Source organism: Lepus europaeus, chromosome 15 (assembly GCF_033115175.1).
Source record: "Lepus europaeus isolate LE1 chromosome 15, mLepTim1.pri, whole genome shotgun sequence".
Classification (NCBI taxonomy): Eukaryota; Metazoa; Chordata; class Mammalia; order Lagomorpha; family Leporidae; genus Lepus; species Lepus europaeus.
This window is the reverse complement of record NC_084841.1, coordinates 33,371,369-33,396,425: the sequence shown is the minus strand read 5'-3', so window position 1 is coordinate 33,396,425 and position 25,057 is coordinate 33,371,369. Positions and strand designations below refer to the sequence as shown.

The 25,057-nt window shown below is 41.4% G+C and overlaps 1 protein-coding gene across 1 annotated transcript in view; it reads left to right on the top strand.

Annotated features, from left to right (window-relative positions):
- Positions 1-441: 441 nt before the first annotated feature.
- Positions 442-25,057, top strand: part of MROH2B (maestro heat like repeat family member 2B) — a 62,338-nt gene continuing 37,722 nt past the window's right edge. The window contains exons 1-13 of the mRNA XM_062212011.1: positions 442-469; positions 1,519-1,580; positions 4,378-4,488; positions 5,768-5,927; positions 6,543-6,641; positions 9,510-9,664; positions 13,413-13,553; positions 13,879-13,971; positions 14,062-14,131; positions 15,947-16,060; positions 17,698-17,771; positions 19,294-19,416; positions 21,876-21,989. Of these exons, the coding sequence (XP_062067995.1) occupies positions 442-469; positions 1,519-1,580; positions 4,378-4,488; positions 5,768-5,927; positions 6,543-6,641; positions 9,510-9,664; positions 13,413-13,553; positions 13,879-13,971; positions 14,062-14,131; positions 15,947-16,060; positions 17,698-17,771; positions 19,294-19,416; positions 21,876-21,989 (1,344 nt within the window). The remainder of the gene's footprint in view (positions 470-1,518; positions 1,581-4,377; positions 4,489-5,767; positions 5,928-6,542; positions 6,642-9,509; positions 9,665-13,412; positions 13,554-13,878; positions 13,972-14,061; positions 14,132-15,946; positions 16,061-17,697; positions 17,772-19,293; positions 19,417-21,875; positions 21,990-25,057) is intronic.

Sequence of the window (25,057 nt, the reverse complement as noted above, 5' to 3'; positions counted from 1 at the left end):
ACTTTATCAACATCAGACCAGTAAAGTGACCACTGAAAACCACTCCCCAATTTGTCACCAATGGACCCAAGCTTAGGGAGAGGAACCCCTTTGGTCTACAACTATGGTTTGAGTCCCAGTCTCTAACTTCTTCCTTCTCAAGTACTCGGATCTCCACCAAAGGGACAATATTCGGGGAGATGCAGCCATTTTGCTGGTCAGCAGGAGAACAGGAACAAGAAAATGTCATAGTGGTGGAATACAACATCAGCCTCCTCAACAGCAAACCCACCGCTGGAAGCTCCCAGATCCTTGTGTCAACCAAGTGGAGGAGAGACTGTCATTTAGAGAACCTTATGTGAACCCTATACAAGAAACTTTCCAACTTGCTTCTTTGATTTTTCAGCCTTACTATTCTGATAATTAGGTGCTGTCTCTTAGAGAGTCTGAAACAGCCAAGACATGACTCACAGCATGGAGGAATCTGTAGGTAAGTGTCATCAGATCTTGATGAGTTATAGGTCTGCTATGTTTTGTGCCTGTGAATCATGGGGACATATGTCACTGTGGAGGGTCTGTACACTGAGAAGTTTTATAAATTGAAAGCTTAAGATTGTCTCACCTCTCCCTTTATTCCAAAATAATAAAAATATGCTAACTGTGAAGGACCAATAGTAGACTGGAAGCCTGAGAGATGCTTTGCCTCACCTCATTTTAATATGTAGTCTACCTGAGAAGAAAGTGCTACATATCAAAATAAGGCCATTCCTTGTTTAATTCTAAACACTAGATGAGTCCTTTGGAAATATTATCCCCAGTTTTCCGGTATGACTGCCTGTCTGCTTTGCCAAGAGAACTGTTGTAAAATGGTGTCTTGTTAGATTTGGAGGTTCATGGGGAATCCCTAACTCCAAAAGCATCTCTTCTACCAACCTTCCATGTGACCTGAAAGTGCTCTATTTATTTGACTCACAAGTTTTTTATATCCTCTTGAATGCTTTTATTCTGAAACATATATTCGTCCAAGTCAAAAACATTTAGGTCATTATCAGAAAGGGGCATAGTCTTATAAACTGGGAATCTGACAGGCACAGGAGGGTACATGAAGAAGAGAGTATGCAAAAACAAGATGGGGTAGAGGGAGGGTTTGTAGAGGAAGGAGGAGTAGAAATATAGTCAGATATATTATACTGTTGCCTAAATAAGCTCAAGTAAGGAGTAAGGGATTCAGCTCACTGAGTCATAGCACCAAGCCTTGTTAGGGTAATGACCTGTATAATGGAGAAATAAATGGAAATTCAGCATCTTCTACCTTCCCTTCCACATTTAATTCAGATTTTAAAAAATTACTGAGCAGCTACCGTTCTCAAGTATATAACAAATTTGAAATATTGTGACTAAAATGGAATTCCTGCCATCAAAGAGCTAGTGGTCAAGAAGAGGGGTGGATGATACATGAACTTTCTATGACTATGGTACAGTAATTAGCAGGAGGGCATTTCCACACATATATTAAGTCTTCTTTTTTATGCATTTTAGAAATGTTTGGAGATATTAACCTCACTCTTGGGATGCTGAATAAGGAAGATAATATTAGTAAGGTAGGACCAACAGAGAACAATCTCTTTCCCATTCACTTTTTCTAGTCTAGTTGTTGCAGCATTTCATATGAGTACAACCTCCTTGACCTCAACTTCCCCATTTTTCTCTGGCTTCTTACATGGCATTGGATTCAGAAAATGCAGTTTTAATTGAAGTCACTCTCATGTTTTTACATTAATATGTAACACTTCCAGCTTCATAATACTCATTTATAGAAGTTAGCAAAACAATGTCTTGTTTCATAATTTTCAATAGACAGATGTAAAAAGGGGGAATACTTCATGTAGATTATAGTTACAATCATGTAGATTAGCGCATTCTCCTTTATAACTCAAGGGTTCCTACAAAAATCCTCAAAGTTCAACTATCCACAATGCTATTTCACAACTAGAAATTTATTTCTCTGAAAATTAAAGGCTTTTCAGGCTCAACAATTAAAATAATAAGACCACCTTTCATTGAACACTTATCTAGGCAGTACAATGCTGTTTTCCAAAAATATAAAAATAAAAATACTGCATAATATCTACTCCTCATAATGACTTTATGGGGTATGGATTTGACAACTGAAAAATAAGACACAAAAGTTTCATGACTTACATGACTAAAAATAACAGTACTATATCCAAACATAAGCCTTCCTGACTCCAGAAAAAAAAAAAATGGTCCTAATCATAAGTTGCTAATGGTCCTAATCTAAGTGTTGCTTCCCTATGCCTGTACTTTTCCCTCTTAATTCAGTGGTTCTCAACCCTGATTGCACATTGGAATCTCAAAAAACTCAATAACAACAACATTTGGCAAATATGAGGGGCAACCAAAATTTTTATATATTGCTGATACATTTATAAACTGCTTGGCAGCTTCTTAGAGATTTACCCAAAAGGGAAAAAAACCTAAGTCCACAAAAATACTTGTGCAGAAATGTTCACAGCACCTTTACTCATAATAGCCCCAAATGGGAGACCGAAGGTCCACCCAATCACAGATACAGAAAAATTAGTCATGCTAATTTTTTGCTTTTATCCTTGTAGCTACTTACAGACCCTGTCTAATGGTCTCTGTAAGTCTTTCTGTTGCTCCATAGACTTTGTCGGCAGATCTTTCTCTTGCCAAGTCTTCCATTTATGAAGTCCTTACGTGTTCCTGGAACAGTGCCAGGTCCTTTATCTGGGACATTTCAGTGATATATACAACAAGCCTTTGTGTTAGGTGCCACTAATGTCCTCACTTTATAGAAAGGGAACTGAGACACACAGAGCTAATGTACATGCTCGAGGTACATACTCGAGGCTGTGGGAGACACTAGTCTCTCATCTTCCAGGAGACACAGGGCTACCTAAGAGTTTTAGAACAGCCCTCACATATGGCATCTAATCAAGCCACATGTTTCATGCAGCCTGAAGCTCTGCCCAAAACATGACAGTTTTGTGTAATTAAATGTTCATCAATAAACCATGTTATTAATAGAGAAAGAACCTCTTTGAGAGTATAGAAGGTAGCAATGGCCAGGCCCCACTGCCAGGAAATGCAATTGAATAAATGTATGGCGATCCTGAGAATTTAAAACTCATGGGGACAATTCTACATTTTAGGTACGTTTGAGAACTCCTACATTCAGTTCATTGTAGGAATAAGCTTTCTCAGAGAACACTGTTCCTCAAACATTGAGAATCACTTAGGGGATGATCTCTAGACCACAGAACCACCGAAGGAGAATTTCAGGAAAGGGATTAGTACTTCAGAAAGACCAAGAGGCTAGTGTGCCGCTAACATTCTGACAATCAGGTTCTAAGTGTAACTTCATGATTCAATACTGACCACATTAGCTCTGTGTGTCTCAGTTCCCTTTCTATAAAGTGAGGACATTAGTGGCACCTAACACAAAGGCTTGTTGTATATATCACTGAAATGTTCCAGATAAAGGACCTGGCACTGTTCCAGGAACACGTAAGGACTTCATAAATGGAAGACTTGGCAAGAGAAAGATCTGCCGACAAAGTCTATGGAGCAACAGAAAGACTTACAGAGACCATTAGACAGGGTCTGAAAGTAGCTACAAGGATAAAAGCAAATGTTACCTTATTCTCAAGTTTTCCAAATACTAGCCCTGAGGATTAGTGCAGAAGAATTTATTTCATATACTAAATATGGTTGCAAAACCTGGAGGTACATGCTCAAGGCTGTGGGAGACACTAGTCTCTCATCTTCCAGGAGACACATGGCCACCTAAGAGTTTCAGAACAGCCCTCACATATGGCATCTAATCAAGCCACACGTTTCATGCAGGCTGAAGCTCTGCCCAAAACAATTCACAACATTCTCTCCATGTAGGCATGAGTGAATCAAGAGCCTATAAATCTCCCTTAGAATACACCTTCATAGCTTATCAACATCTTCAGGAATCAGAGTATTTTCCCTAGTTCTATACTCATGCTCAGATAGTAAAAATAGGAATGATAGCGATCTACACTTCCATTCCCTTGAGTGTCCTATAAGTGTCCTTGTCCTTAAGAGACTCTAATATGTTGGCCACCTAGCCCCACCTTCGCTTAGCTCTGGTCAAAGAAGCATAGCAAGTTAAATATAGTTGTCAAAATTAACTTTGCTTTCTCTATATAAGCCTTTGACTCCTAAAGATGCCTATTGTGTTTAGAAGGCCTCAATTAAGATATATAAAATCCGTTGTGTGTTAAAGGTACATTGCTTATTTTAATGGTGTAACTCATTTGGACCTCATCCAATTCCTTCACTTTTGCTATTCAAATTTCTGTATAAACCTTTATATATTCACAGGAAGAAATTTACAGTCATCTCACTTCTGTTATTCAGAATGCTGACATCTTAGATGATGCGATTGTCCAACGGTTGATTTATTATGCTTCAAAGGACATGAGAAACGACAACGTAGGTTTGGTTCTTGATGGTGAATCAGTGTCAGGGCTGACCCAACTGCACCACTGTGGACATACAAAAGCTTTTTCTACATCACCACCAAGACCATAAATCTCTATGATCGGTTCTTCACGGTAACTTGGTTACAGTGCCTGTTTTGACCCCTTCACAGATGCAGAAACTGAAAGGAAGCTAAGAAAGACTTCAGGGACAAATATCCAACCTCCCTTGAACTAAGGAAGTTGATGCTTAGAGAAATTTTTTGACATAACACAACTGGGTAAATTGTGTTATTGCCAAATGAGTAAATAAAACCCAATCTTCTTTGTTCTCATAGGACTTCTTAGCTCTTTAGGTGCCTACTTATCTTGAAGTGTCTGGTACATACTGTAGTCAAAAAAAATTTATCTGTAGAAATAATTTGAGTTAAATTTTTTTTTCAATTTTTTAAGAAAGAACTGGAGTTCTTGGATGAGTTTATTTTCTTTCAGGAAGAATTACTTGTTCCTGCCAAGGGCATTAATCACTTATGATCACTTTCAGGGATTGGGATTTCTGGATGATTTGTATGATTCAATGCTAGGCTATACTTCATTTGAGGACTGACCTAGCTTTTACCCACATGCAGCCCTTTGGGGTATTAGTCAAAAACATGTGAGGTAGGATGACAAGGACCTTACCACTGGTCAGCCCTGAACTCTGATGACTGGCCCAAAATGATGGAAAGCAACCTCAAGGGCAGGCCTTTATTTTTCTAGATTCCTATTTTTTTTTCCAGATCTCAACTCAGCATTTCACTGCACTCAATAATGTGAGTTTGCTGGTCCTTTTATGAGTATCTCATTTAATATCTTGTCCAGATCTTTTTATTTATCCTCAGAAGAATAGACTCATTACACCAAGAGCAGAATCCCCTTCCAGTATCTCCAATATAAAAGATATTTAGATCAGGACAAACCAAAACTTAAGCTCTCAACTGCTAGCCCATTTCCTTCAACCACAGTAATACATGTCACTCAAACACAAAACAAATCCTTCATTCATAGTACCTGACCAATTAGCAGTAAAAGGTCTATTGACCCTCAGGCTTGCAAGAACTATCAAAACCAGGGGTTATTTTATTACCTTTAAATTACCTCTATTTTCCAGCTATAGACAACCTATTCAATAGTCTTTCACCATGGTCTTATTAGAGCCAGTTCTCCTTCTATTCCCAGAGATAATAGAACTTATAATATTATATAGACAATTTTCCTCTGGTTGTGATTATTGTTTTTCTTTTCGTTCTCAGATTCTCAGAGAAATCAGAATGCTAGCTGGTGAAGTTTTGGTGTCTCTTGCTGCACACGATTTCAACTCTGTGATGTATGAAGTACAAAGTAACTTCAGGATCCTAGAGCTACCAAATGAATTTGTTGTGCTTGCCTTGGCTGAACTCGCAACCAGTTATGGTATCAAGGACATAACTTTCCACATTTTCCATAGGAAATAACCAACCCTAGCTAATGGTCTACAACCCACATGGGAGCAAACAGCAGAAGGAAGAGCATCTCTCCCTTCTTCTGTAGTAAAGAATATTGATAGATGGATGTGTGCAGCTACTTGTGTACTTGCCTAAGCCTGATGACCAGCTAGTAGTTCATGCTGCGATGAATTTGGCTGTCTCCCACCCTCACCTTCTTTCTGGCTTTGTGCTTGTATAAGCACATTCTCCATAAGGCATATTCTGAAACCTACAGTACATGTATGTGTAGTAAATTTCTCCTACCCCTTATTTCTACAAGAACTTATTTAACAGACAATTATTGAGCACTTGTTATATAAATTAAGGCCTTGAGGACACAGACAGGTTCAGTGGGAGAGACTGGCTATAATAAAACCATTACCCAACTGAGCAATTACTACTCAACACTGGGGGAAGGGGATAGAGAGGAGCATCTCCTCACTGCCCTTCATCTGCCTCCTCCATGCTACTCTGAAATGTTTGTTGTTGTGATGGGGAGTCACAGGATCCCAGAGGGAGAAGATCACTAGCGCCTTTCTCCTCTCTGTGCTTCCAACTGCAGTGTCCCAGAGCATTCCCTTCATGATGATGACCCTGCTTACCATGCAGACCATGCTCAGGCTGGCTGAGGATGAAAAGATGAAGCAAACGTTCTGCATTGGTAGGTAATCCTGAGTCCATCTTGGCTTGACACCAGACTACATGCTGTCTTACACGTTGAGCAGAAGCCTTATTTTTCCTTTTACTCCAGTTTTGTCCTTTGTAATAAAAATAGCTACTCTCTATTGAGTGCCTACCACCTGGAAGGCCCTCCTCAGGAAGTTGTCTCACTCAAGCTCCCCCGCAATTCTGCAAGGTAAATGCTATCATCCCATTTTACAGAAGAGCAACTGAGGAGCATGAAAACTGGTAATTTTCACAATGTGGTGACACAGTGAGATACAGAGGTGACCTTCCAACCCAGGTCTCTATGACCACTCAGTATATATTCTTCCCACTGCTCTATATAGCCTCCAAACTCTACTGGTCTCCTTATTTAACTGCAATGACTATGAGAACCTACCAACACTTGGCAGTAAGCTAAATTTTGGTAACTGATTATAATGCAATATCACAATAAGTAAATAAGTTAACCAAAATTCAACCATAAAATGAAAGAAAATAGTCAAGCAAAGTATTGTTACAAATCTCCTCTACCCAAAACTGAAAAAATCTACAATAATCAAGAGTCTGCAGAGAAGAATGTGCCCTGAGATTCCTAGGGAAACACACCCACAGTGTTGAGGGAGGCTTCACAGCTGAGTCCAGAGACCTGGATGCTTGTCTTCTCAGCCACCAAGCCAACAGGTGGCCCTGTGCTTCTCTCAGCTCCAGTTTCATCCTTGAAGATATCAAAAGTGATTGCTAAGATCTCTTCTACTTTTACCCTAACATTTTTATTTTGTACATATAAAAGAAATGTCTTCTTTACCCCTCAGCCAAGCCTCTTCTATTTTTCCCATTTTCCCTTTCCATCTTCAATGAAGGTAGCATTTTATTTGTATACATTGAGAATTTACCAAGTGCCTGGAAACTGCCTTGGGTATTTTAAGATTATCACTTCATTTAACCCTTACAACAACTCTATTATGTTGGCAATGTTTTTATCATTCTACAAATGACAAAAAAATGATGCTTAAAAAGGTTAGATAGCCTATTTCAGGTCAGCCAGCTAGTAAGTGACCAAGACTCAAGGCCCTGAGCAACTACACTCGATTTCACTTTTCAATACTCCTAACTATCTCTAAATACCATCACAGCTTACACTTCATTCCTACAAATAAACTTTGGAGCCTATAATAGAATCTTACCTCCCAAGTTAATAACCAAGAACTTAAAACTAAGAAATTACCATGGCAATTAATATAGGAAGTTTCTGTATTTGTGTTATAAGATTATTTAAGTGCCCCCTTACCTTTAGTGGCCTGATTGCCACTAAAGATTTAATATTTAATAGCCACTCATCCATTCATAACTAGTTAATCAGCAAATAAAAACTCATGCTGTCTGCTTTGGATACCAAAGACAAGATACCATTCCTTCTCTTGTGCTTAATAGACCAGTGGGACAAATACACACAGAGGCAAACATACACATACACATAATATTATCATAAAGTATAGCAGGAGACTCTCAAAGAAATCAGAAAGAGTCTGGGTAAAATCTGAATAGGCCAGGAAACAACCAGCTCTAAAGCTAGAAACTCAGGGTCTTTCCAGACATTCACCTACTATGAGATATCCTCAAGGATATCAAGGCAATGAACTATGAAATGTCTGTATCATCCCATGAAATGGGTAGCATGAGATTTAAAGAAAAAAATATTTTGATGCATTTGATGCAAATATATGTCAATTAATGGCTCAAGTGGTATTTTAACAGGTCCAATAATTTTTATTGAAGTAAAACAGACAAAGAAAAGCATACAGATCAAAAGTATAGAGGTTGGTGAGCTACTACAAAGTTTCCATGGGGCCACCACTCAGCTAAAGATTTGAGGCACTACTAGTTGCCAGAAGGTCCCTACCCTTTGTCTTTCCTCCCAACAAGGGCCACAGTTCTGACTTTTGATACCACTGGTTTCATGTGTTGGTGAGGTTTGAACACAATGTTCTCTAGCTGCAGTCCATTTTCATTTACATAACCTATTACTTGTCTATACTATATTTTAAGTTCTACTTATTAGCAGATAATTGGGCTATTTTGTGTTTGAGGCTGTTACCATAAAAAAGCTAATGTGAACATTCTTGCACAAGATTTTGGTGTCTATATATATATATGCCTATCTAATGTCTATTTACCTAAGGCTAGAATTGCTGTGTCATATAGAACACACATTCAACTTTATTAGGTCATATCAAAGAGTTGTCCAAAGTGTTTATACAAATTCAGCTACCACAGGAAGTATGTAAGAGTATGAACTCCACCTTAATCTTGTCAACCATTGGCATTAACCAAGTCTTAGTCATTCTGGATGGTATATATGAGTAGCTCATTATATAGTTTCTTTTAAAGATTTATTTTAAAGACAGAGCTACAGAGAGGCAGACAGAGGTCTTCCATCTGATAGTTCACTCTCCAGATGGCCACAATGGTTGGAGCTAGGCCGTTCGGAAGACAGGAGCCTAGAGCATCTTCCAGGTCTCCCACTTGGGTGCAAGGCCCCCTTGGGCCATCTTCTGCTGCTTTCTCAGGCCATAGCAAAGAGCTGGATCAGATGTGGAGTAGCCAGGACTCAAGCCAGTTCCCATAGGGGATGAAAGCACCGCAGGCCACGGCTTTTCCCACTACATCACAGCACCAGCCCCTCATTTATAGTTTTAATTTACATTTCACCAATGTGGCTGTATACTTTTTCTATGTTTATTTGGTATAATTATATGATTGTACAGAAACTGTTAGCTAATCATCAGTATTCTTGTTTCAAATTATATAGTTCTTCTCATCTTTGTATTTTTTCTTAGTCTGTGTTTGTGTTTTTTAAATGCAGCCCTGGAGAAGTTCAGCAAAGCCATTTACAAGTATGTCAACCACTGGAGAGATTTCCCCTATCCCAGATTGGATGCCAACCGGCTATCTGACAAGATCTTCATGCTGTTCCAGTACATAATGGAGAAATGGGCCCCCACAGCATCACACATGCATGTGAGTGGATCATCAGGATGCCTCAACCCATATCCTCCTCTATGCTGCCTGGAATTTCTCTTCTTTTAATGACATAATTAAGCTCAGTTCTTTTAGACACTATTAATTGTGTTTAATGAAGTTCATCAGATCTCTCTTGTTTCCCATTTGTTATTCATTCTTTCAACTATCATTTATTAAATCCTCATGACATGTCAGGTACTGTTATAGATCTTGGGAGACAACAGGGATTAAACAGACTCGTATCTCCTCACTCATAAAATTAATGTTTCAACATGTAGAAAGAAAAAGAAAAAATGAATGAACCATTTTTTGAGCTGAATCACTCACTAGGCACAAATTTCTTGTCTATGAATATCACAATTAATAAAATAACATCTAAATAATGTGTTTGGCTGCATTACAATGCTGCAATGCCTTAGAGAGAACTGATTGCAAAGTCCAATCACATATATAATCCCATTTTTATCTTGTTTAATGGCTGCAATTTTTTAAAAGTAGGATAAATTATATCCCATTTAGATTTTTTATTGCTGTATTATAAAAGGTTTAAGACTTGGCTGTCTTCTCTAGTTCAGTTTCTTTTTCGCACTTTGAGCTGCTAAATACTGGGGTGGTTAAATTATTAGCAAACATGAAACTGTAAGATATCATACAGAAGACTTTTCTGCAAGTCACGTGGGAAACAAAATTTAGTGCATTCATTCCATGACTACTCTCCTTGCTTCCCATAGGAAAAGCCAGAGAAGTGATCAAGAAGTTAGACAAAGTGAGAAGGGAGCTCAGAGAGGGAAGCACTTAACTCACCTGGCAAGTGCTGGCAAGGCTGGGGTTGCTAACCACAGAGAAGGTACATTCCCTGAAGGGGGGATTAATCCCTACAGAGGACAATTTGATATGGGATAACATGCACACTTGTCTGAGTGTGATGGGCTAGGCAAAGAGGACGGAGGAAAGGTGACATCAGGTGTGAAGCAATGAAACCAGAAAGGTGGTCCTGGCCACATGATGAAGAGTCTTGAATGCTACACTGAGTTGAGACCTTTTGTTCGTCTATGAAAATACTTAACATTTTTTTCTTCTCACTTCTCCACTTCTTTCCATTTTGTATCTCCATTATTCTCTGACTTCCCTCCTATGAGATTGTAAGGATTTGAGCACCAGAAAATTTGCTCTGATGTCAACAAATAAAGATGGATCAGGCAAGGCACAGGGGTGGATGAAGAATATCAAGAGGCTATAGATGTATTCCAGGTCATTAATATAAGGGGGTTAATTAATATAGTATCCGTAGTGCTGATCAGAGAAACCACATGCTGAAGAATAGAACCAATTGGGCTTGACATCGATTGGAAGTTTAAAATGAGGGAAGGGGAGGCACATGGGGTGATGCCTACCTTTCAGATTGAGTGATATTAGGGCCATTAATCAAGATGAGAAAAAAACAGGAGAAATATCAAGCTTGTGAAAATACAAAATGGATATTGTTAACGTGGGTATTTTGACTAGAATGCCCATGTTACTTTAAGCAGAGATATTAGTCAGTTTGGGAATGTTCATGATTAGTTAAGAAAAAAAAAGCTGGATGCATAGATTTGGGCTCCACCACTATGTAACAAATAAATCAATGGTTTTGTTACACAGTTCTTCAAGGAGCGTGTGTAGAGTAGGAGTGTGCAGAAATAGAGTTCTGCTGGCATCAATGTTAAGGGAAAGCAAAGGGAAAACTTAAGGTGGGCAATGTGTGGTAGACTACTGAGGGAGGAGAGCCAAACAGAATGAGATTTTAGAACCTAGGAAAGAAGAGATTTTTCAAGAAACAAAGATCAACAAAGTCCTTTGTTATAGATCTCAAGTGAGAAAATTTCATTGCCTGGAAATGGGTAATAGCTACCTAGCTGATACACAGTCTTAAATATAAGTGGCTGTTGTAATCAGTCTCTAAGTTTTGAGGTGGTTTGCTGCACAAAAAAAAATTTAACTGATACAAAAATTTCACCATTCACATTAGCCTAAAAAAAACTATATACAGAGAAATACACAATTACATATTAATGATAGTTATATTCTGAGAAATGCGTTGGTACACATTTTGCATAAATATAGATTGTACTTACATAACCTAAAGCAGCTACAATATCACTAGATGATACACTCCTGTAGGAAAGCCACGTATTAGCAGTTCTTTATTGACTGAAACATTACTATGAGTACATTATTAAAGATGGTGTTTGGGTAGGTGTTGCGATACAACAGCTTAATCTCCCACTTAGAATGCCTGAACCCATATCCAAGTGTCCACATCTGAGCTCCACATCTGATCCAGCTTTCCTTTTTTTAAAGATTTATTTATTAATTTTAGAAAAAGAGTTACAGAGAGAGAGACAGAGACAGAGACAAAGAAAAGGGTCTTCCATCAGCTGGTCCACTCCCCAAATGGCCTCAATGACAGTATCTCTGAAGCCAGGAGCAGCTTTTAGGTCTCCCACATGGGTGCAGGGGCCCAAGGAGTTGGGCCATCTTCCACTGCCTTCCAAAGCCATAGCAGAGAGCTGGATCAGAAGAGGAGCAGTTGGGATTCGAACCAGGGCCCATATGGGATACTGGCATCACAGGCAGAGGCTTAGCCCACCACGCCACAGTGCTGATCCCTCTGGTCCAGCTTTCTGCTAATGCACTTCCAGAAATTCAACAAGTGATGGCTCAAGTACTTGGGCCCCAACTATCCAAGGTAGAGTTCCTGGCTGCTTGCTTTGGCCTGGCCCAAGCCAACTGCTACAAGCATTTGGGGAGTAAATCAGCTAATAGAAGATCTCTCTCTCTCTTACTCACTCTCTCTCCATTTCAAATAAATGTTTTAAAGATGCATTTATTTATTTGAAAGTCAGAGGAGAGGCAGAGAGAGAGAGACAGAGAGAGACAGAGAGAGCTCTTTCATCCAATAGTTCACTCCCCAGATGGCTGCAACGGCTGGAGCTGCGCCAGTCCAAAGCCAGGAGCTTCTTTTGGGTGTCCCACATGGGTGCATGGGCCCAAGGACTTGGGCCATCTTCTACTGCTTTCCCAGGCCATTGCAGAGAGCTGGATTGGAAGTGGAGCAGCCCATATGGGATGCCGGTGCTTCAGGCTAGGGCGTTAACCTGCTGCACCACAGCACCGGCCCCTCAAATTTTAAAATGATTTTTTCAATGGAGTCAAATTTTAATTAAAATGCATAGGAAATAAGTCAATTAAGTACATATAAAATATATCAAACAGTGGTTATCTGTAGATAGAGTACTATGCATACTGTTTTTTTCTTCATATTTGTGATTTCTAAATTTTCTAGTGGCAGACAGAAATCTCCCATCCACTAGCTCTTTCTCCAAATGCCCACAATGGCAGGACTGGGGCAGGCAAAATCCAGGAACCAGGAACTTGGGCAGAAGGAACCCAGTTACTGAACAATCACCTGCTGCTTCCCAGTGTCTGCCTGATCAGGAAACTGGAATTGATAGCCAGAGCTGGGATTGTAACCCAGGCACTGCAAAATGAAATTGGGGCATCTTAGGTGCTAATCCAGATGACTGCCCAATTTCTCAATTTTTTGTATTCTGTGTTCATTACATTTCTATTTTATACTCGAAGTTGTTTGTTTTTTACACCAAGTAGAAGCCGGAGGCAGATACCTACAGCTCCTGGTGCTCTGAGAGATGTGTAAAAAGCACAGCAAAGTCTCAGACATGGTACTCGCTTGCTGCCTCTACAGATTCTGGCCATCGTTAAGGCACATGGCCCCACAGTGAGCTTGCTGCTGCACCGAGAAGACACCTATGAGTATGCCCTGAGCCAGGTACCCTGGCTCCTCACCCAATATAAAGACAAAGAGATTGATTTCCATGTCACTCAGGTAAGATGCATCTGATACATCTGCATCAGAGAATCACCCTGCAAATCTTCTGGGGGATGGTGCATCTCCAGAGGGTCTTTTGGGGAATGTGGGGGAGCAAAGAGGGCGTCCTAGCTGGATGATGGGACCTCATATAGTAAAGAAAGAAGAATTTACAGCCCAAGCTGCTGAGACACTGATAAACAGGGGAGCCATAATTGAAAAAAACTTGTCCCTGCAGGAGGTCATGGGTTTGTTCTCACAGAATTTAATTTTTTACCTTCCACATCCCATGCTGCTGCTTCGTTTGCAGCCTCCAACTCATCTATGAGCGCTTCCCTTTTAGAGTCTAAAGCAAATATTGACAGCGGCTGTCCTTTATGACATTGGCCTTCCGAGGAACTTGAGAAAATCCATCTTTATCAGTTTATTCCACCAGGTGAGAAGACCCTGCTTTCCAATCCAATTGTTTAACTTTAACTGGTGTTCTGCTTTTAACATCTGCCTCTTTTCTTTCCTCCTCACTCAGATCTGCAGAGTTCCAAAGCCTCCAGTAAAAGAAAATGAAATTGAAGCTTCAAGCTGTTTCCTCATTCTAGGTAGGACCCAGCATCCAGGTGGCTTTAAAAAAAAAAAAAAAAAGAAACCTCCCCTGATGATGCTGACAATGGTGAAGGCTGTGCAGCCTGTCACAGGTGCTATTTGGACACTCACAATGTTTCTCCAGATCACAGTATTGTGTGCCTGTCCCCTTACCCCGCCCTCCCCAAGAGAGCAGGAATGGTGACCAATCATGCCCGAGTGCCCAGGACCAGTGTGTTCCAGGGAAATAGAAATTTTCTCGAATTAAAAGAATTCCATCCAGCTAAAAATCCCATGAGAGTTTCTCAGGCATGGAAAGCCAATACATTGTGGGAAAAAAAAAAATGACCTAAATGAAAGATCTCTGCGAATGAGATCCCAGTAGAAAGAACGGGCCATCAAAGAAGGAGGTACCTTTCTCTGAAGGGAGGAGAGAACTTCCACTTTGACAATGACCCTGTCTGAATAAGATCGAAGTCAGCGAACTCAAAAGGCTCCCATAGCCTTGGCAACTCATGACAAGAGCCTCGGGTGATTACTGATGTCGTAAATAAGAGCATCAATTCTTAAAACAACAGGAGTCACTGTGTACTTACTCCCCATGTAGGATCTCTGTCCTTAATGTGTTCTACTATGAGAATTAATGGTAAAACTAGTCTCCAAACAGTACTTTATACCTTGTGTGTCTGTGTGGTTGCAAACTATTGAAATCTTTACTTGGTATATACTAAATTGCTCTTCTGTATATAAAGATAATTGAAAATGAATCTTGATGTGAATGGAATGGGAGAGGGAGTGGGAGATGGGATGGTTGCAAGTGGGAGGGAAGGTATGGGGGGAAAAGCCACTATAATCCAAAAGTACTTTCGAAATTTATATTAAATAAAAGTTTAAAAAAAAAAGAATCCCAGAAAGGTAGGCTAGGTTGGTAACCATGAAAACAGGAAATTGCTTTTTCTTTTCAATAGGTGAAATAATGTGAAAATGTATCAAATCCACTTACCTTTTCCTGTCCTTAGTCATTTTTTTATCTATGCCTCTTTAGACACCAGTCTCCCTCTTTGTTTTCTTCCTGCCTTGACATAACAACCCACTCTATCACCCGGATAGAATACCTGACAGCAGCAGTATAAAAGCCAGTAAGGTCCCAGATCAGGATACTAAAGCACGATGCAGTTTAATCCTGGATAATAAGAAACACAGTACTTGACACACCTCCACTCTCCCCTAGGTACCCAAGTCGCCTCTGCTACCCCATGGTGTACCTTTCTGTTATGTTCTACTTCGCCCCTCGCGGGCTCCTCTATCTCCATACTTTGTTTCCTCCTCTTCCTCCTCCTACCCCCCACCCCAATTAAGTAACTCACTTTATCTGAGAGCTTCTGAAAAAAGAGTGCTGGCCTCCCGCTAGGCACCTCTTCACTCTTCCCAGCTTCTACCCCAGCAGCTCTCCCTTCGCAGCTTGCCAGTCCCCAGCCAGTCCCTGCCTCCGACTTCACAGGATATTCTCACTGAGCCTCTGCCTGTGGCTCTTCTCTGAGAAGAGCTCCAGCCATAGTTAACTATGGCCTACTCTAATGACTTCTCTCAACTTGGTTACATCCACAAGACCCTACTTTTCAAATGAGGTCACATTCACAGGTAGGAGTATGCAAACCTCTCTTCGTGACCAAACTGCTTAATTTATGCTGTGACACGGAACATCACGACATCAAATTTCTAGTTAAAGAGTGACTTTTGACAAGGTCACAATAAGATGCCTCTCTTTCCACTCATAAGCGCTTTCCCTGAGATCAAAGTGCTTACGAAACCATTATTTCTTAAACCTGCAGCCCACTCCAACCCTGCTGACCTCGTGGAATTTTTTGATGAACAAATAAGAAGTAATAACGAAGTCATACGACTGGGAGTCCTGACTCTGTTAAGATCAGCTATCAATGCAGAAGGTAGGCAGCAGAGATTGAAGCCAGAGTGGTTGATTTCATATCAAAAAGTGAACTGAAGCTTTTGCATATCTAATCCCATCCAACACCCTTTAGATTTTTACCTAACACTATGTGCGAGTGCAACTGTCTTCTCAGTCTTCTCCAATCTCCTACGTTTAAACCACCATTTGTATTTACCTCTCAGCTTTTATGACACCTAAGGGTACACCCAGTGGAGAAGGATGAGTAGAATTATTGAGAATCAACTTTAGAGGCTGGCCCTGTGGTGCAGTGGATTAACGCCCTGACCTGAAGTGCCAGCATCCCTTATGGGCACCAGTTCTAGTGCCGGCTGCTCCTCTTCCTATCCAGCTCTCTGCTATGGCCTGGGAAAGCAGTGGAGGATGACCCAAGTCCACGTGGGAGACCTGGGGGAAGCTCCTAGCTCCTGGCTTCAGATTGGCGCAGCTCCGGCCGTTGCAGACATCTAGGGAGTGAACCATTGGACAGAAGACTTCTCTCTCTACCTCTCCTCTCCCTGTGTATCTCTTTCAAATAAATAAATCTTTAAAAAAAAATCAACTTTAAAACTTAGAAGATCCAGTTGGTTGGTGAAGTGGCCTAATATTCAAGAGGTGGATGGGAGAAATGTACAATTCTCTAGAAACCAGTACATTTAGAAAAGAGTAGGATTTAATGAATTGTTTTATTGGTTCCAGCAAGCATATATATATATATATATATATATATATATATATATATATATATATATATTTGACAAGCACAGCTAGACAGAGACAGAAAGGTCTTCCTTCCGTTGGTTCACCCCCCAAATGGCCACTACGGCTGGCGCGCTGTGCCAATCCGAAGCCAGGAGCCAGGTGCTTATCCTGGTCTCCCATGGGGTGCAGGGCCCAAAGACCTGGGCCATGCTCCACTGCCCTCCCGGGCCACAGCAGAGAGCTGGCCTGGAAGAGGAGCAACCGGGACAGAATCTGGTGCCCTAATTGGGACTAGAACCCTTGGGTACTGGTGCCACAGGCGGAGGATTAGCCAAGTGAGCCATGGCGCCGGTCCAAGCATATATTCTTAAAATACTGAATGCTTCTTACTATTAATAGCATCTTTAATTATAATTGGTCACTTTTTTCATGAAATATAAAATGCTGTATCATAAAATTGGTATCTTAGATTCAATATAAAAATTCATTTTTGTATAGCATGATAGTTTTTAAAAATCCAGTTAGCACTTTCATTCACTCAAGAATCGGCTTATGAGAAATATGAAGCCGTGTCACAAAATTTAGAATCAATCTCTTGGATATGATGTATTGAAGCCACTATGGAACGTAATATATTAAGCAAGATAAAATAAACAAGATTGGAAGCAAAGAAGCAAGGGACATCTTTAAGAAGTGGGGTGGGGAGGGGAAACAGGAGGGGATTAAATAACAAAATATTAAGTACAAGAAATTTATGTTCCAGAAGTGTATTTATGAAAGCCATAAAGTTTATATACCTTAAATAAAAGTTTCTGGGGAAAAAAATGTACAGGAGATCTTGTGATTATATGCCATAAATTCTAAAAGGTACTCATTAACCCTAAAACATGTTTTCCCACTGAGTTGGGCCTCTCAGTTCCTCCCTCTGTCTTTCAGAGCCCAAGTTGAGAGATCACATCATTTCAATTGAAAGAACGGTCAGAGTCATCATGGGTGACCTCAGTAAAAAAGTAAGACAAAGAACACTTTTATTTCATTACTGGTAGTTTTAAGAATGAATGAAATGACTGACACTTTGAGGATCTATGAGACTGCTTTATGAAGAACTAGTAATCCATCTTTCCAGAAAACAAACTACATCAAGGCAGAGTCCGGAAGTACACACAGCGCAAGAGCTTCTCTTTGAAGAAAAGATTTTTCCAGAGCATCACTATGCTCTTCAGATAATTTAGTTGTTAATTATGAAGAGAATGTGTCTTCCTCCAAAGTCTAATAACCTTTGAATCTCATTCTTGGAATAGATATTCTATTTTTCCACCAGGGAGCACCTATAGCAAGTCTTGCACATAGCTGATTAAACAAATAATCAGGAAATATTGAATAAAGTATTCCATGTTAGGGGAGGCAGAACTTAACACTGGTACAAATCAAGAAAAAGGAGCAATTAGTGCGTTTCTTGTATGAAAATGGCACTTTGTACAGTAAGAAATCCTATACAGAAGTCAATGAAGAAGAAAATCCTCTCAGTTTGGTCACCAGTGACTATGCTTAAAAACTCTTAAGTTTTATAATAAATAACAGTGGGTGATTATATATATAAACCTGGCCCAACAGCAGACCAAGTCAACAACAACAAAAAATTAAATTAAAAAAGACTTTAACGTGGAAGCAAAGAGCACAGCTGTTCTAAGCAAGACCAGGTCTCCAGGCAGAACACAGAGGCTTACCTCTGCGCCCCTGCCTTGGAAGACTATCATGTAGTTTTTGTGTTTGGGCCACCATACAGCCCTGCTTTTCCATCCAAATTTATTCTTTTCCACTCCCATTAAAACATACATTCACTAAGGGATTCAATTTTATCTTTGTATCCTCCAGAGAAGCAATCTAATAAATAAATTTAAACAAAAGTGTTAAAAATATTATTATACAAACTCATACTCCCTCACTACAATTCCTGCGGCCATATATAATCTAAAATTCTCAGTTTTTCCTGAGTGACAGTAACCCACAATCTAAATTCACTAATGTTTCTTCAAGAAGATGCATACATATCCATACTACACAGAATAAACAAGGACTGCTAATGGCTATAAAAGAGTTCGGTTAGGGTTTTGACACCAAATGAATCAGCACCAAATTCAAGAAACGAAACTCCAGTTTTTAGAACTGCTTGGATTCTGAAATTCGGAATAACTAACTATGCTTGGTCCGGCAGTTGAGTGTGCTTTCACGGAGTGTTTTAAAAGTGAGACACTGTTTTCAGCAGCTCCAAATGACCAACATGTCACAGTAAATAGTAACAGAAGCTATGTGCTGGGAGTTGGGGAGAAATATCTGGTTACAGAGAACACTTTCAGGGTTTCTTAAATCATAAACTATAGGTCACTTCCAGCACCATCTATTGAGGCTTTATTCAGTGTGTGCTCCCTTTTGAAAGAGATTCCCACTAAATGATCCACGCAAGTTACGGAACAGGAGAAGGTCAATTTCCATTCCTTAACGCACGGTAAAATCTTATGCTTCGTACTCTAGGTAAGAAATTCCATCCTCCTCCTCATCCAAACCATGTGTGAGAAGTGCTACATTGAAGCCCGAGAAGGCTGGCCGCTCGTCGATTATGTCTTCTCCCAGTTCGCCATGTCCAACAGGAACCTGGTAGGCAGAGGATGCAGCCGACTCAGCTGGCTTCACCAAGAAGGCTGGGGTGTCATTCAGTGGCTCATTTCAGCGATAATTTCACTCTCATCGCTCTCACTGATATTTTCAGCCTCAGGTTTTTCTCAGTTCCCTCTTAGATCTCTTTTAAACTAAGACAAACACAAGGCCATTTAAATCTGCCTTCCCTAGAGAGGTGAAAACAATGGTGGCTTCCAAAGGCTTGGGCTGGGGGCGGTTGGGAAAGAGGCAGAGAGCACCACGTTAGAGAAAACCAAAGTGACACCAGGCTTGCAGCACTGATGTCTTAGTCCATCAGGCTGCTAAATGGCATAGACTGGGTGATTCATAAACCACAAACGTTTATTTCTCACAGCTCTAGATTCTGGGGCATCCAAGATTTGTGTTCAGTAAGGGCTCACTTATATACAGTGGCTCCTCATTGTGTACTCACACAAAGGAATGTGCTAGATAGCTTTGTAGGATCTCTCTCACAAGATCACCAATCCCAAAGATAAGGGCTCTTCCAGTATAAAGACTTCCCAAAGCCAGTGTAGGCATACCATCACCCTTGGGGTTAGGATTTTAACACATGAATTTCAGACCACAGCAACTGAAATCAGTTCTCATTTCCAGCAGACATTTGAAAATTTTTGCCATAGAGCATTTCCAAGGATTGTTTTGTTTTTTAAAGATTTGAGAGGTCAAGTCACAGACAAACAGAGGGAGACACAGAGAGAGAGCTCTTCCCTCCGCTGGTTCACTCCCCCAAATGGCTGCAATGGACAGAGCTGGGCCGATCCAAAGCCAGGAGCTTCTTCCTGGTCTCCCATGCCGGTGCAGGGGCCCAAGGACTTGGGCCATCTTCTACTGCTTTCTCAGGCCTTAGCACAGAGCTGGATCAGATAAGGAGCAGCCAGGACACGAACATCCCATATAAGCTTATATGGGATGCTAACACCACAGGCAGAGGCTTAGCCTACTGCGCCACAGTGCCATCCCTCCAAGGTTTCTTAAATCTTAACCTATAGTCATTTCCAGCATCATCTATTTCTTTTTTTAACTTTTACTTAATAAATATAAATTTCCAGGCCGGCGCCGCGGCTCAACAGGCTAATCCTCCGCCTTGCGGCGCCGGCACACCGGGTTCTAGTCCCGGTCAGGGCACCGATCCTGTCCCGGTTGCCCCTCTTCCAGGCCAGCTCTCTGCTGTGGCCAGGGAGTGCAGTGGAGGATGGCCCAAGTGCTTGGGCTCTGCACCCCATGGGAGACCAGGAGAAGCACCTGGCTCCTGCCATCGGAACAGCGCGGTGCGCCGGCCGCAGCGCGCTACCGCGGCGGCCATTGGAGGGTGAACCAACGGCAAAAGGAAGACCTTTCTCTCTGTCTCTCTCTCACTGTCCACTCTGCCTGTCAAAAAAAAAAAAAATAAATAAATAAATAAATAAATATAAATTTCCAAAGTACAGCTTATGGATTACAATGGCTGCCCCCTCCCATAACTTCCCTCCCACCTGCAACCCTCCCATCTCCTGCTCCCTCTCCCATCCCATTCACATCAAGATTCATTTTCAATTATCTTTATATACAGAAGATCAATTTAGTATATATTAAGATTTCAACATTTTGCACCCACACAGAAGCACAAAGTATAAAGTACTGTTTGAGTACTAGTTATAGCATTAATTCACATTGAATAACACATTAAGGACTGAGATCCTACATGAGGAGTAAGTGCACAGTGACTCCTGTTGTTGACTTAACAATTGACACTCTTGTTTATGGTGTCAGCAATCTCCCTAGGTTCTTGTCATGAGTTGCCAAGGCTATGGAAGCCTTTTGAGCTCACAAACTCTGATCTTATTTAGACAAGGTCATTATCAAAGTGGAAGTTCTCTCCTCCCTTCAGAGAAAGGTACCTCCTTCTCTGGTGGCCCGTTCTTTCCACTGGGATCTCACTCACAGAGATCTTTCATTTAGGTTTTGTTTGTTTTTTTTTTGCCAGAGTGTCTTGGCTTTCCATGCCTAAAATACTCTCATGGGCTCTTCAGCCAGATCCAAATGCCTTAAGGGCTGATTCTGAGGCCAGAGCAGCATCATCTATTTCTTATGACATTCTGTTCATGCTCTCATTGGAAACAGTCCCCACTAAATGATCCATGGAAGTTACAGGAGAAGGGAACGGCAAAAGACCGAAGGGAGAGAGGAAATGCCTACAGTCCAAGAATGCTCACCAGGTTGTTTTTTTGTTTTAGCAAGGAGCATGCTTTCCAATCCACTCTGCCAAGGGGCTCTTTCAAACAGGGATTAGATGCTGGAGTCCAAGATCCCTGGGTTCCATGAACCCTACAATTTAAGTAACTACATCCTCCACTCCAGAGTATGAGAACACCCCCATGTAAGGTTAGAGGACAGCCTTAGGCATTAATAACAAGTCACCTATCTCATCTTTCTTAAAGGAGAAACCAGTGAAAAGCAACTTCCAAGAGGATGACACAGGGGAGAAATTGGTCCGAGACACAAGCCTTGAGGTCTTAAAGACTCTAGACCCACTGGTCATTGGAATGCCTCAGGTAAGGGGTCTTTTGTCCCCACTTCCTGCTACTTTGATCTTCACAGAATGCTACCATTTAGCGTAAAAATGAGTTTTATTCCACAAATCAGCTTGTTTATGCTCTAACTAGAGGACGTGTGCAATGATGCTGAGTACCTAGCACACAGTATCTCTTCAAAACAAATGTCGAAGTAATGAAAATATCGTCATAGTATATAACATTTATAATCAATTTCATATATTATTTCTCTCCTCCCCTACAGTATCCAAAAATACTGTTAAGCACTCAGTAATTTTACCACAGTAAAGTCCAAACTTTCCCTCTTTCTCTGGGAAGGTGTCACCCATTCTCAGGCCTCCCTGGTGATCTAATTCATCTTCATTTTCTCCATTTTCCTTAGCCAAAATAGGCTGAGAAATGCAAGGCACAGCCAGAAGACAATGAGCAGAGCACTCTTTGGTCAGAGCCTCCATTTAGGATAGTATGTGGTTGTTGAATTATCAAGGTTATTTCCTTGAAATGTAGATTTCAGGACCACATGCAAGTTCTACCGGGTCAACGTGTCTGGACATGGAGCCCATGACTCCACAATAAAACAAGTTTCAGTATTTCTGAGTTACACTATAGTTTAAGATATTCTGATTGGAGCAATGGGATGGAGGGTAGGGGAGTTTTGCACAGCAGTTAAGATGTTGCTTGGGGGTTGGGGGTGGTGGCAGGTAAGACGCACTGTTAGGCTAAGCTTCCACCTGAAGCACCAGCATCCCATATGGGCACCGGTTCATGTCCCGGCTGCTCCTCTTCCAATCCAGCTCTCTGCTAAGGCCTGGGAGGGCAGTGGAGGATGGCCCAAGTGCTTGGACCCCTGCAGTGGTGTGGACACCTGAAGGGAGCTCCTGGCTCCTGGCTTCAAATGGGGGCCCAGCTCTGGTTGTTGCAGCCATTTGGGAAGTAAACCAGGGGATGCAGGACCTCTGTCTCTCTCGGTGAATCTACCTCAAAAATAAGTAAATTTTTAAAAAGATTTTATTTGAGAGGTAGAGTTGCAGACACAGAGAAAGAGAGAAAGAAGGACAAATCTTCCATCTGCTGGTTCACTCCCCAGATGTCTGCAACTAATAGAGCTGCACCAAACTGAAGCCAGGATCCAGGAGCTTCTTCTGGGTCTCCCATGTGGGTGCAGGGGCCCAAGTGCTTGGGTCATCTTCTACTGCTTTCCCAGGCCATAGCAGAGAGCTGTATGGGAAGAGGAGCTGAGACTAGAACAGGTGCCCATATGGGATGCCGGTGCTACAGGCAGAGGAATCACCTATGCACCACAGTGCCAGCCCCCAAAACAAGTAAATTCAAAAAGAAAAATGCTAGGTAGCAGACCTTTTTAAAAAAAAAATTTATATATATATATATATATATATATATATATATATATATACACACACACACATACACATACATACCACTTGGCAAGACTGCATCCCACATTGGAGTTTGGTTTGAGTTCCAGCTACTCTGCTTCCTATCTAGCTTCCTGATGGCAGGGGAGACAGAAGATGTCTCACATGTCCCCACCACCCATGTAGGAGATCAGGATTGAGTTCTAGGCTCCTGGCCTCAGCTATCCCATGCATTCGGGGAGTGAACCAACAGCTGGAAGATGCCTTCCCACCACCACCACTACTACCATCACATTCACCTTTCAAATAAAAGGAAAGGCTGTTTGACTTTTTAAAAACCTTTGATTCAGAAGTAAGTCATCAAGCAATTGTCTAAGGTCAGTCTCTAAAGGGCCTCAAAAGGCTAATCCTCCACCTGCGGTGCCAGCACACTGGGTTCTAGTCCTAGTCGGGGCGCCGGATTCTGTCCCGGTTGCCCCTCTTCCTGTCCAGCTCTCTGCTGTGGCCTGGGAGTGCAGTGGAGGATGGCCCAAGTCCTTGGGCCCTGCACCCGCATGGGAGACCAGGAGAAGCACTTGGCTCCTGGCTTCGGATCAGTGCGGTGCGCCAGCCGCAGCATGCCAGCCACAGCGGCCACTGAGGGGTGAACCAATGGGAAAGGAAGACCTTTCTCTCTGTCTCTCTCTCACTGTCAACTCTGCTTGTCAAAAAAAAAAAAAATTAAGTAAAGTAAAATAAAATAAAGGGCCTGAAACACCAAACTGTTGTCTTGTGGTTGAGGAACCAATAAAAATTTTAAGTGCTCAACATTGAAAATGACAGGAACTCATTGAATTGATGTGAGTCAACTAAGAGCAGAGACAACACACGTGATCCAATCAACTCCTAGGACCTGGAGCAGCATCACAATCATAGGAATTAATCTTACTATGAAATAAGGACTGGGGGGGGGGGCTTGGTGATTAAACACAGATATGAAGAAAGAGCCAAAGACGCCAACATTGTGGCATAGTAGGCAAAAGCACCACCTGCAATGCCAGCATACAATATGGGCCCAGATCCTATCCTGTCTGCTCCACTATTGACCCAGCTCCTTGTTAATGACCTGGGAAAGTAGCAGAGGATGGCCCAAGTGCTTGGGCTCCTGCCACCCATGTGGGAGACCTGGAGGAAATTCCTGGATCCTGGCTTCAGCATGGCATATTGATCTCAATTACATTATCCAATCATAATACATATGTGATACATGTGCTGATGTGGCCATCTGGGGAGTGAACCAGTGATTGGAAGATCTCTTTGTCTCTCTAACTCTTTCAGATAAATAAATCAATCTTTAAGAAAAAAAAAGCAAGCAAAGAAAGGAAGAATCCAAGTTGAACCAAGGTTTCCATTTGGACAGTGCATTCTCCAAGGGTCATGAGATATACTGAATAAAGAAATGTGTAGACATGTTTCAGACCTCTAGAATGGGAAGATCAATGCCTGAAGCTCCAAGAACGGCAGCAGCCCACATGCTGTCCTCTGCCAATCTTTCTCAATTGGGGCAGTCCCACTGTAAACGTGGGATAAGGGGAATTATGTAGAACCATTCTGGTTCACATTGAAATGAGGAACTCAGGCACTCGGTGAGAAAAGCCCAGGACCTATACACATTCCACAGCATCTGGAATAGTGTCTCACAACAAAGAATTG